The 13,282-nt window shown below is 51.6% G+C and overlaps 1 protein-coding gene across 1 annotated transcript in view; it reads left to right on the top strand.

The window, feature by feature from the left end:
- The first annotated feature begins 9,391 nt into the window (after positions 1-9,391).
- Positions 9,392-13,282, top strand: part of HOMER3 (homer scaffolding protein 3) — a 9,375-nt gene continuing 5,484 nt past the window's right edge. The window contains exons 1-4 of the mRNA XM_003796653.3: positions 9,392-9,577; positions 11,290-11,371; positions 11,453-11,609; positions 11,834-11,965. Coding sequence (XP_003796701.1) covers positions 11,358-11,371; positions 11,453-11,609; positions 11,834-11,965 — 303 coding nt within the window. The 5' untranslated portion in view covers positions 9,392-9,577; positions 11,290-11,357. The remainder of the gene's footprint in view (positions 9,578-11,289; positions 11,372-11,452; positions 11,610-11,833; positions 11,966-13,282) is intronic.

Here is a 13,282-nt window from a genome sequence, read left to right as displayed (position 1 = left end):
AAAAAAAAAAAAAAAAATCACACACCCAGACACCTAAGTACCCAGGGGGACCTCTACTCCTCACATCCACAGTGATGCTAATGGCTAAGTCCCAAGCACTTACACCCTAGCTGGGCCCTGTGGAGGCCCCTTAGCTCCTGGTCATGGCCTCCCTGGAAGGTGCCACCCACAGCAGAGGAGACACCCCCAAAGGCTCATGATGGATACCAAAACCTGAGGGATCCTAAGATGTGACAGTGGGCCCTGAGATGTTACAGTACTAACACCTCTTCCCCAGATGGTGGCCCCCTAGTCCCCATTTACTTTGAGATTTGTTATAACTGAGAATTAAAGAATCTTGAAAAGGGTGGTGCCTGTGGCTCAGTGAGTAGGGTGCTGGCCCCATATACCGAGGGTGATGGATTCAAACCCAGCCCCGGCCCTGGCCCTGGCTGAACTGTAACCAAAATATAGCCTGGTGTTGTGACAGGCGCCTGTAGTCCCAGCTGCTTGGGAGGCTGAGGCAAGAGAATCATGTAAGCCCAGGAGTTGGAGGTTGCTGTGAGCTGTGTGACGCCATGGCACTCTACCAAGGGCAATAAAGTGAGACTCTGTCTCTACCAAAAAAAAAAAATTATTTTTTGAAAAATGGGGACATTTCCCAGAATTCTGGAATCCCAACTTTTGATTTCAAGTTGTAAGAGGAAAGCTGAGTCTCGTCACCTTTGCCCAACTCAATACATGTGCAACCATTTCAGGAAGTAGCAGTGGCTACTGGTCCCTTTGTTCTTGAGGGACCCCTTCCTATTCTCAGCCTCAGTTTCCCCAGCTATAAAAGTTTGTAGCAAAAGCTCCCACCCAGGACTGGCTTTGGAGTTTAATGTTCTGATACCACCAGTTTAGAGGTCATGATCATTTTTTAACAAGGAGCACTACATTTTTTCTTTTGCACTGGGTCCTGAAAATTATGTGGGTCTAGGGCAGCGCCTGTGGCTCAAAGGAGTAGGGCACCAGCCCCATATGCCGGAGGTGGCGGGTTCAAACCCAGCCCTGGCCAAAAAGTGCAAAAAAAAAAAAAAAAGAAAAGAAAAGAGCACATATGTGGGTCTATATCATCCTAACAGCATCCATCATAAGCATTTAGCCAGTGCCAAGCAAATGGGAGAACCAGCTGGGAATCCCCTCCCAGGTGGAATCTCCAGCTCAGAGCCTCCCAGCCAGACTGAGGATTCGAACTCAGGCCCCTGGTGACTGTCTCTGTGTTATGCAACATGTGACACCCTTTCTCTTTCTTTCAATGGTTCTCTCTTCCCTGTGACCACTCTCAGGACTGGAGGATCTTTGCACTCCAGGAAGCAGATGTTTCCTTCCTCTTAAAGGCCTGGGATTTCAATGATAAGACCAGGGCCTAGCATCCAGGACCTGGTGAGAGAGGGGAAGGCAGAAGGGGCAGGAAGGAGCTTACTGAGGCAGACTTCCTTCCGTGGCCCTGGGAGGAAGAAGTGTTCAGAGGCTTTAGTTCATCCCTAAAGAAACAATGATAGTGAAAATAATAATGTCACTTGTTTATCAAGTGACTAGGGTATCGAGAGAGAAGTGTAAGATTTGCCCTGGTCAGTCCATTTGCCACATGGCTACAGGAGGAATCTTATCTAATCTTACCTAAACTCATAAAAGCACGTCATGCCTCTCTCCTGTCCAAAAGCCTTTTGGTGCTTTCCAGTGCTCTGAGTATGAAGTCCACATTCCTCACTGGGGTCCACAGGCCCCCTGTGCTCCAGTCTATGGACCTTGTTGTCTATATGGCCTCCCACTTTCCCCCATATCACTCTCTCTTTTTTAGCCACACCCACCTCCTCATGCTGCTCCAAGGGACTGAGCATATTTCTACCTCAGGGCCTTTGCACGTGCTATTGCCATCAATCACCACCTCTTCAGAGTAGTCTTCAATGAATTACCTAGTCTTGACCTGATCTTTCCCTAACTATTAGAAGTCATCACCTCAGAGCCAGGGGTCATGGCTCACGCCTATGATCCCAGCACTCTGGGAGGCCTAGGTGGACTGATCTCTTGAGCTCAGGAGTTTGAGACCAGAGTGAGCAAGAGTGAGACCCCATATCTACTAAAAATAGAAAAACTAGCTAGGCATTGTAATAGGCACCTATAGTTCCAGCTACTCGGGAAGCTGAGGCAAGAGGATCTCTTGAGCCCAACGGTGTGAGGCTGCTGTGAGCTATGAAACCATAACACTCTCCCCATGGTGACAGAGTAAGATTCTCGTCTCCAAAAAAAAAAAAGTCATCTTCTCAAGTTGTGTTGTTTTGTTTTGTTATTTTTTTTTATTTTATTATTATTATTATTTTTTTTTCTTTTTTGAGACAGAGCCTCAAGCTGTCCCCCTGGGTAGAGTGCCCTGGCATTACAGCTCACAGCAACCTCCAACTCCTGGGCTCAAGCGAGTCTCCTGCCTCAGCCTCCCAAGTAGCTGGGACCACAGGCGCCCGCCACAACGCCCGGCTATTTTTTGGTTGCAGTCGTCATTGTTGTTTGGCGGGCCTGGGCTGGGGATTCGAACCCACCACCTTAGGTGTACGTGGCTGGCGCCTTAGCCAGTTGAGCTATAGGCGCTGAGCCTATTTTATTATTTTTTTTGAGACAGTCTCAAGCTGTCGCCCTGGGTAGAGTGCCATGGTGTCACAGCTCACAGCAACCTCCAACTCTTGGGCTTAAGCAATTCTCCTGCCTCTGCCTCCCAAGTAGCTGGGACTACAAGTGCCCACCATAACGGCCGCCTAGTTTTTGGTTGTAGTTGTCATTGTTGTTTGGCAGACCCAGGCTGGATTTGAACCTGCCAGCTCCAGTGTATGTGGCTGGCGCCCTAGCAGCTGAGCTATAAGTGCCGAGCTTGTTTTGTTTTTTTAGACAGGTGTCTCTCTGTCACCCTAGCTAGAATGCATTATAGATTGCATCATCATAGCTTGCTATAACCTCAAATTCCTGGGCTCAAGAGATCCTCCTGCCTCAGTCTCTTGAGTAGCTGAGACTGCAGGTGTGTGCCACCACACTTGGCTAATTTTTCTAGTTTTGGTCTCAGACCAAAACTGACCTTAGTGATCCCCCAGTTTTGGCCTCCCAGAGGGTTAGGATTACAGCCATGAGCTACTGTGCCCAACCTCTTCATTTTTTATGTTTATCATCTGTCTTGCCCACCAGATGTGAGCTCCTTGAGGACAGGAGTTCCTAATAACGCTGGAGGTAGTAAATGCTCAATAAACATAAGTAAATAATGAACACTGACTATTTTACAGAGGCTCAGGGAAGTCCTCCTGGTGCATCCATAGAGACAAGCTATTGGACTCCTTGAGTTTAAGCCCAGATTGCATCAAATCTACCTGCAGGTGGGTTAATGAGCCCCCCTAACCCACTCCCTGACTTGGGTAAATAAGGCTCCAAAGGCTGCAGGAAGCAGGCCTGGCCCCTGAGACCTGGGTTCAAGGCCCAGCTCTTCCTTTCTGCTGAACTTTTTTTTGAGAGAATGGACTTAAGCTCCCTGAACCTCAGTTTCCGCTTCTATAAAAGGAGATTAAAGGTTAGGCCACGGGATTTGGCCTTGTACTGTCACATGGGTGTCTTCCTCCTGTGATGCCTCTACTGTGTACTCCCACACTGGATGATGAGGCCTCTGAGAGGCCTGGGCCTGGGCCTGGACTCTGGTGAGCCCCCAGTCTGGGGTGGACAAAAGGCTCAGAAAGCAGTACAAAAGGCTCAGAGGTAGGGCTCAGCAACTTGGATGATGGGCAATAAGGAATTTGATTCTCTCTCTGAGGCATCCTGAAGAGCCATGGAAGGTGCTAGAGCAGGGGAGTGAGCAACTGGGGGTAGAGGGCTGGTGCAGAGGCATTCCAGAGGGCAGCCAGGCCTCAGGTGGCCTATCCAGACCTAGGCCTACACCTAGGGACTAGGAATGGTCTCCTTCTGGCAATACCAAAGAAAGAGGCTGCAGCTTCTGAGTCACCCAACCACTGCAAGAACATTCGGCGCCCAGCAGCCCCGCGTGGGCTGTCACCAAGAGGGAACAGGGCCCCCAGAGCCCTCCAAGCTGCTTCCCCACGGCCTCCAGCTCTCTGTTCCCACAGCTGTTCCCCCAAGGCCACAGAAGGAGCGTGGGAAGTAGGGACAGGCGGAAAAGAGGGCGTGTAGGCTGCTAAGCCAAACTTTGGGAGCTTTGTGGTGGGGAGGGGCTTCCCTGGCTGAGGTCCCAGCATGTCCTGGGGCTGCCCAAGTCTCAGGACTCTGCCCAGGATGAAGGAACCGAGGCTCAGAGAAAGTCAGAGTCTGTTCCCATTTTGCACACTTCATTTTTTCCTAAGAGCTGAAACCCAGCCCAGAGCCTGCAGTGTAAATCTGATCACTCTTTTGCTCCCTGGCTCCAAACTCTCCTATGGCTCCCCAACACCCTCAGAACAAAACCCACTCAATTTATCAGGGACCATGAGGCTCTGCTCTGCTCAGCTCCTATGGCCCCCTCCACCAAGGTCTCGCACCACCTATACTTTCTTCTCACTTACTCCATTCTGCTTCCCCCCTCCAGCCTCCCCAGTCTTCCTCCAACATATCCAGCTGGTCCTTACCTCAGGGCCTTTGCACATGCTGTGCCCTCTGCCTAGAGCACCCTTTTGAATTATCATGCCTATTTCACCCCTCAGAAAAAGTGCAAGGAGTTCATGAAAGGTCATGAACACATAGCAAGGCCTAGGAACACATAGCAAGCTATTGGGATCTGGGATTTGAACCCAGGTTCATCTGACTAACCCCCTCACAATGCCCCTCCCAGCAATGATTCACATTACCAACCAGTTTACCCTGGAGCTGGCAGAATCTTTGTCCCTCCAGATCCTGCTGTCTCTGGCTGGGTGTCAAAGACCCTCAGGCTTTCATTACAAGCCTCCTGTTCAGGGAGCTTCCAAGGCCACCTGACCCCCAGGTCCCACAGAGTCCTGAGTGGCCGCAATTTCTCCGCCCCACTTTCTGCCCTTCATGCAGGCTGATGTTGGAGCCTTCAAGGACGATGCAGCCAAAAATAAATGGGCCCCGACCTACCTCCAGAAAATGGGGCAGCCCCGCCCAGCCACCCGGCACCCACGAGGTAATTAGTGCATGTAGCAAATTAGAGTAATTAGGTCTGTGGAAACTGATCTTCAGATCCAGGTTTGTTGCTCAGAGGGGTCTTGAATGTTGCCTCCTCCCACCCCCAACCCACCCTAGTCCTGAACCCTCAAGTTTATGACCCAATGCCAGAGCCTTCTTTATAGGGCTGAGGGAGCCTGACTCCCGTGCTTCCTTGGAGCTTTTTGTTGAATGAAATGATTTTTCTTCCTTGGGCAGAAATCAAGTTCTGAATTTAAGGCACGGTCTCCCTCAAGTGATGCAAAATAACCAATATTATGGCATCTTCAAGCATGTTCCCGTCACCTGACTCCCATGTGCCCACCTTGTGCTGAGAGACAACAAACTCTAGGGAAGCCTCACCACTGGTTTCCACCCTTGGTACACTGAGGCTCAGGCTCAGGGGGTCAGAGCTGGACACAGACACTCCCAGCCCTGTGGGGTCAAGGCTTGGCCACAGCAGGAAGGTCTAGAGGAGAGTCTAGAGAAGAAGAGGAGGGACGGCTTTTTGGAGGTGGGGCTTTGAGGGATGAATAGGAGTTTTCTTTCTTTCTTTTTTTTTTTTTTGAATAGGAGTTTTCAAGGAGGATAGTTTTACACTAGCTATGCATGCCTGGGAGAATGGGGAAAAGGAAGAAAGAGGTGGATGGAGAAGGCATATGAGGAGCTAGGAGCTAAAGATTTAGAGGATATTATGTGAGGTTAGACCAATTTCTATTCTCAAGAACTTATGTCTGGTTGGGGTCCTTCAACTCCTAAAAAAGAAAACTAAGAAGTTGGCTCAGGATCCAAAGCACATAACAAGAATAAATATGTTTCTAACAGAAAGCATTTATTAAGCACCTACAGTCATGCTCTCTTCACATAAGAACTCACTGGATCTGAACAGTAAATCTCAGAAGTGGGCACCATTCATATGTCCATTTTATGGATAGGGAAACAGAGAAGGGAAGTGACTTCTTCAGGGCTGCACTGCTAATAAGAGGCAGGGCTGGGATTTGCTCTCTGGCTCATGTGAGTCCAGAGGCCACCAAGGGCTAAAGCTGTAACCTGGGGAGAGGGGGAGTCCCATAGTTCTGAAAGTGCTCATGGAGATCTGTCACAGGCCAGGTGCTGGGACAGAGCCATGTAACAGGTGAACGCCAACTGAATCCTGCCATAAACAGATCATCAAAACTGGCACTGGGAGGTTGGGCACCCAGCTTTGGGGACGAGTAACTGGATGGCCCCTGCTCTGGTGGAATGGGAACCCTCTGGAGAAGAGAGACAGGTTAGCTTAAGCCCAAAAGTTCATTCAAATTTAACTAGGCAGAGACCAGAGCCTGACCCCTAAGAGCCATTCTGCAAATGCAGCTTCCTTAGTGCTGAATGAACTATCCTGGCCCTTGCTTGGTCTCTCCTGTGTCAGGAAACTCATTCCTTATACCATTCCTCAGACTCAAAGGAAAATTGTCACCCCTAGTCTGCAACCTTGGGGTGGTAGCCTCTGCCTGCCCTGCAAGAACATTCCCAGTTCCTTGGAAGAAAGGCCTCAAGGCCCAGGCAGAAGAGGGCTCTGGCTGGGGAGGGAACGGCAGCTCAGGGCAGCCCTCTACCTGTCAATACCCAGAAGACAAAGCGGCTGTTGATGTTACTTCCCTATCCCTTTCTGTCCCTCTAGGTCTGCAAGCATCAGCCCATTCTCCAGGTGAGAAAGCTTAGGTCTACACTGAGGAAGCCAATTCCTCAGCCTGGACTTTGCTGAGATGCCTTCAGGTCGGGGCTGCTCAAGGCCAGCCCTGTCCCCAGCACCTCTCAGAAGCCTGAGAGGGGGCGCAGGGAAGCAATTCAGCTTTTTGTTCTCTTACACTGTTGCTTTCTGCCCACACAAAGAGCAAAGTCTGCCTGGAGTCCTCACCCAGATACTTCCATAGAATAACCACAAGGACCCAGTTCTGCAATAGGCCAGGCTCTCAGCAAACTCTTAGCGGCTTCCAGAAGCCTTGGTCCTGCCAGCAGTTTTCCTAGATACTTTTTTAAAAAATTATTTTGTTGGTAATAAGGAAAAGTCACTCTTTGCACAGAACAGACGGTATTGTCTTTGTTCCCCACAGTGTTCAAGTATTTTGTGGCTTCAGGCCTGAGAGTGAAGCCAAATCCTTCCCTTGTGCAGACACCTCATGAAGTTAAAAGCAGCTGGGGAAATCTAGTCTGTGTCTCAGTTTCCCTAGCTGGGATGGACAGTCACTCTCATGCTGGGTTAGACTGAGGCTCTAGGATGGATGGGCCAGCTATAGAGGAGCATCCTGACCTGTTCATGTAACAAATATGTAACATTGAGTCACAGGAAGGGACTGGGACACGGGGCAGGGGAGGGCAACACCTCTTGCAAGTCTGGGATAGTCAGAGAGGCTTCCCAAAGGAGGTGAGGGGGTAGTGGGGCTGGGTCTGGAAGGACAAGACAGGATAGATGCCAGCAGAGAGGGCATTCCAGGTAGAAGGAACAGATTGGACAGGCCTGGAGGGAAGAAAACTCAGATCTTGACCTGGAAGTCTCCAGAGACAACCTGATTTGGAATTCACCTAAAGGTAATTTGAAGGTACCTATCTGCACAAATGTGTGATTTTTGTTAGGCAGAAACAGCAATCAAACAAGAGGAGGCTGGGCTAACACTTGTAATCCTAGCACTCTGGGAGGCTGAGGCAGGAGGATCACTTGAGTTCAGGAATTTGAGACCAGTGTGAGCAAGAGTGAGGCCCTGTCAATACAAAAAATAAAAAATATTGCTGGGTATGGTGGCTGGTGCCTGTAGTCCCAGCTACTTGAGAAGCTGAAGCAGGAGGATCGCTTGAGCCCAGGAGTTTGAGGTTGCAGTGAGCTATGATGATGACACTCCGCTCTAGCCCAGGTGACAGAATGAAAGCCTATCTCAAAAAAAAAACAAAACAGGGAAAGGAGACATGAGTGGAGATCTCAGAGAAGAAAAGGAAAAACCTTTGAAGTTATTAGAAAATGCAACCATGGCCGGTCACGGTGGCTCATGCCTGTAATCCCAGCACTCTGGGAGGTCAAAGTAGGTGGATTGCCTGAGCTCACAGGTTTGAGACCAGAGTGAGACCTGAGCCAGAGTGAGACCTCATCTCTAAAAATAGCTGGGCATTGTGGTAGGTGTCTGTAGCCCTAGCTACCTGGGAGGCTGAGGTAAGGGATTTGCTTGAGTCCAAAAGTTTAAGGTTGCTGTGAGCTGTGATGCCACCGTACCCTACAGAGGGCTACAAGTAAGACTCTGTCTCAATAAATAAATAAATAAATGCACCCATGAGTCTGAGAGCTTCTGAGTTCCAAGGGCCCACAGGGCCTCTGCCCATGAACCCAATGGCACTGTGTGATTTTGGAGAAGATGCCAGAGACATAAAAGTAAAAGGATTGACGAATGGGACCCTCAGGTGGGCTTGGGCCTAGGGAGGTAGATCCCAATGAAGGATCCTCGCCTGGCAAGTATGGAAAGGGAGGGCTCCTTATGACTACAGGTGACAAACGTAGGCCAGTGGAGCTTGAGGAGACACACCCATTTATTGGGAACTGGACACCAATATTCCTTCAGCCATTCAATTCTGGGACCCCCCAAACAACAGTAATAATAACCTTAATCCAACTGTCATTGACATGTTTACCATTTTCTTGGGAGGGGACAGAGGTGAACAGACATCCCTACCCCAGGATCAGGGCTGGGCAAAAGGACAGGAAGGCTTCCAGTTCCCTTGGGTGTCTTTCATTTCCTGGCAACACTCATTGAACACCGCCTGTACCCAGATTCTGAGACTCCCTAGCACCCCTCATCCTAGGAGGAGCTTTGCCTCCCCCCCACCCCACAGGACGGAAGTCATGACCCCAGGTAGAGGCAAAAGCGATCTGAAAGGTCAGGGCTGCCCCTGAGAAGGTGAAAGGAGGGTGAGGTCACACACATCTCTATCTGTTCATGTCGGTTTGTCTGTCCATCTGCTTCTCGTCTCTCTACTATCTCTCCCTGTCTCTGGATCCCTATCTCATCCCAGATGTCTGTCTCTTTGTTCTCACCTTCCTGCTCTCAACCTTGGCCTTCCACACCACCCCCTGCCCCAGTCCCCCTTCTCCCGATCCCAGCCCCCTTCCCCAATTCTGAGTCCCTTCCCCGCGGCCGCCGCCCCCAGCTACAGAGGGCCGGCAGGGGGCGCAGCGGGGCGGCCTCAGCGGCCTGGGGAGGCGGGGCGGGCGGCGGCCGCGTCGGGACCGGCCGCGATGGGACCGGAGGCGGCGCGGGCGGTGGCGGCGGCGCAGACAAAGGCGCGGGAGGCGCGGAGGGCTCGGGCCGGGGATCCAGGGAGCGAGCGGGGCGCCCGGCTGCGCGGAGTCAGCGCCGCGGGTCTGCACCCGACTCGTGCCCGGACACTCACCGGGCGCCGACCTGGCAGGGTGAGCCCGGCCGGCCGAGCCTAAGCTGGGAGCTGCGGGGCTTCCAAGTCCCAGGGCCAAGGGAGGGCGCGGAGTCCGGACGTAAGGCCTGGGGGCGGCGCGAGTGTCCCCCAAATTCTAGGGCTGAGGGTAGCTCGGGGGGCTCGAAGTACTGGAGTCGGGGTCGGGGCGGGGACTGCGCGGGAGGTTCCCAAAGTTCTGGACCCGGCGTTGGAGTAGGCTGCGAAGTGGTTACCGAGCTTGCGGACCTCCGGTAGTGAGTGGCGTCACCACCCCCAGGTGGTGGAAGGGTCGCGAAGTTCCGGACGAGGGACTGGAGGGGTGGCAGTGGGGTTCTTGAAGTTTAGTAATTGGGTACAGCGGAGCTCCCCAGAGTTCCAGACCTAGGGTGAGAGGCCGCAGCGCAGAAGGGGAAATCCATGAAGTTACAGACCTGGGGTTGGAGGAGACAGAGGAGGTGTCTCCGAAGTCTGGGGCGTCGCGGGGATCTCAGAAGTTCCAGGGTTGGGCGCGCGTCCGAAGTTGGGGTGCGCACTGGTGTCTTCTTGATGTGGGTGAGGACTGCATCCTGATTGAGTATCAGACCCTCTTGAACTGGGGGGCTAATGGGATGGGATCTCACCCACCCGCCTGATTGGGGATCCGTGGTACCGGGTGGTGTCGGATCCCCCCCCTCCGGGAACCCCGCGTCCTGCGGCGTCCGAGGCGCATGACTAGTTGGTGAGTAACTTTCTCCAAACATCGCAAGTCAAGTCGGGGCAGGAGCGGCTGGACCGGAAGGGCCTGGGTTCCGGGGATCCCCGCGGGTCCAGGACCCACCCTCAACCCAGGCCAGAGCTGCCACCCCTCCTCCACGCGAGGTCTCCAGTTTCAGACCCTGTGACCAGACAGACAGCAGCTGCCCAGGACTGGATGGGGGGGGCACCCCCTCTGACCACAGAGGCTGTTGAACTGGGGCCCCTCCCCTTCTCCAATCCCTTACTCAGTCTCAGCAGGTCTCCTGGTTGCAGATTTGGGGGAGCAAGGGGGAGGACCAGGAAATTACCTCCCAGCATCTTTCCTGGCTAACTGGGTTGGTGGCTAGAAGAGCCAACTGGGAGGTTGGGGAGCTTCACTCCCAATCCTGGATCCTGCTCCGCCCCTCCATGGTGGGCACCAGGATTTTGCTATTTGGCTATGTCTTGTCTTTTCAACTGTGCTGGGGGCTCCCTGATGATTTGGACTGTGACTCTGAGTTGTGCCTCTGTCCTAGGGTGGGAGCTGAGGGGTCCCTCTCGGGGTCTAGTGGGGAACTGGTCTCTCAGTAAGCACCTATCAATACTCCATTTTTTGATGTAAGGCCCTACTTACTCTCAGAAGTAATAGGTGGATGTGGCAGAAAGTACTAAGCAGAGTTGGCCTTGGTTTTCACTGCCTGGTCCCAGGATGGAAGGGGCTTCATTTGCCCTCCAATAACCATGACAATGAGAATTTTCATTGGGATGGAGGGAAGGGGGGGGGGCTTGGGTTCTCTCAGAAAGCCATGTCCTGGCCAGGGTGTTGTGGGGGCTTCCCCTGGATGAAGACAATGGGGTCTTCTTGCTTGGAGTGATGTGTATTGATTTTCTTGCCTTTTGATAGAAGTTCTATGAATGGTGGATCTGGTGATGGGTCCTGAGGTAGGACCTACTTGGCCTTCCTCAGCCTGGCCTTATATTCCCCTCTCTCTCCAGAGGCCAAACCAGCAGCTTCTGCCACCCCTCTGGCTGCCCCTTAGAGCCCACCCAGCCCAGCTTGACCAATGTCCACAGCCAGGTGAGCTCCCACCTCCCCCATCCTGCCTCTGAGCTTCCTAGAGGAGTATCTGGCCCCCACTGAGCGCCTTCTCGCCATTAGGGAGCAGCCCATCTTCAGCACACGAGCACACGTGTTCCAAATCGACCCAACCACCAAGCGGAACTGGATCCCAGCGGGCAAGCATGCGCTCACTGTCTCGTATTTCTACGATGCCACCCGCAATGTCTACCGCATCATCAGCATTGGGGGTGCCAAGGTCCAGATGGGGTCTGGGTGGGGCATAGGCACCAGGGGTCCTGGTGACAGGCCTTGCTGTGTGCCACAGGGGATGGGAATCCCTGAGCCTTCCTGCGCCTCAGTTTCTGCCACCTAAAATGGCTTGGGGCTCAGAGACACAAAGGCAAGATGATACCTGGGGGTTTCATGTTTGTTATTATCAGTCCAATCAACCTTGAACTTTGTTTTGCAACCCCTGCCCAGGCCATCATCAATAGCACTGTCACCCCCAACATGACCTTTACCAAAACCTCCCAGAAGTTCGGGCAGTGGGCTGACAGTCGTGCCAACACCGTCTACGGCCTTGGCTTTGCCTCTGAGCAGCATTTGACACAGGTGGGCCTGGTGGAGGAGTGGAGGGGAAGACCAGGGCTGGGCCTAGTTCTTCTCTTCCGTGTATTTGTTGACCCTGGGCAGGCCTCAGGCATCAGTCTCCCTGAAAAAATAGGCAGGCAGTGTAGGGTGAGCCAGAATGCTCATGCCATGCCTATAATCTCAGTCCTTTGGAAGCTAAAGTGGGAGAATCGTTTGAACTCAGAAGTTCAAGACCAGACTGGGCAGCATATCAAGACCCCATCAGTAAAAAAGAAAAAAGAGGCTGAGTGCAGTGGCTCACACCTGTAATCCTAGCACTCTAGGAGACTGAGGTGGGTGGATTGCTTGAGTTTATGAGTTTGAGACCAGCCTGAGCAAAAGAAAGACCCCTTCTCTACTAAAAAATAGAAAAACGGAAGCAAGAGGATTGCTTGAGTCCAAGTTGGAGGTTGCTGTGAGCTATGACATCATGGCACTCTACCCAGCGCAACAGCTTGAGACTCTGTCTCAAAAATAAATAAATAAATAAATAAATAAAAATTAGATGAGCTGGAAACCTCTTCAGGGTGCCCTGGTTTGAGACCTAGTTCTGTTGGCCACGTGCTTCAATTTTGGATATACCTTACTCCTCTTTGGGGCATCAAATGGATGCTGGGTTGGGTTGGTCACCTCCCTACATGCACTAGCAATATTATATCACCCACCAACCTCTGCTCTCTCTACACTTCAGTATTATCTTTATCTGTTGTTTGTTTTATTGGTGCTTTCTGTGCCTTGCTGAGGTCATGAAGATATTCTCCTTTTTTTTTTTTTTTTTTTGTTGTTCTAGAGGCTTTCTAATTTATCTTTCTAATTTAGGTCTCAAATTAATTTCTTTCCTTTTTCTTTTTTTTTTTTTTGAGACAGAGTCTCACTATATCACCCTCATTAGAGTGCTATGGTGTCACAGCTCACAGCAACTTCAAACTCTTAGGCTTAAGCAATTCTCTTGCCTCAGCCTCCCAAGTAGCTGAGACTATAGGCACCTGCCACAATGCCTAGCTATTTTTTTGTTGCAGTTGTCATTGTTGATTTTAGCTGGCCTGGGCTGGGTTTGAACACTCCAGCCTCAGTATATGTGGCTGGTGCCCTAACCACTGAGTTACAGGTACCGCGACTCAAATTAATTTCTGTAGGTGGCACAAGGTAGGGGTCTAGGTTCATTTTTGTTTGTTTGTTTAGCAGGCCCAGACCAGGTTCAAACCCACGAGCCCAAGAGCATGTGGCTGGCGCCCTAACTACTGTGCTACAGGTGCTCCCAGGTTCATTTTTTTTTCTTACATAAGGATTGAGTTGCTT

Source organism: Otolemur garnettii, unplaced genomic scaffold (assembly GCF_000181295.1).
Source record: "Otolemur garnettii isolate 467f Iridium unplaced genomic scaffold, OtoGar3 scaffold00105, whole genome shotgun sequence".
NCBI classification, from domain to species: domain Eukaryota; kingdom Metazoa; phylum Chordata; class Mammalia; order Primates; family Galagidae; genus Otolemur; species Otolemur garnettii.
The sequence above is the reverse complement of the archived record's forward strand: the minus strand, read 5'-3'. Positions and strand labels throughout refer to the sequence as shown.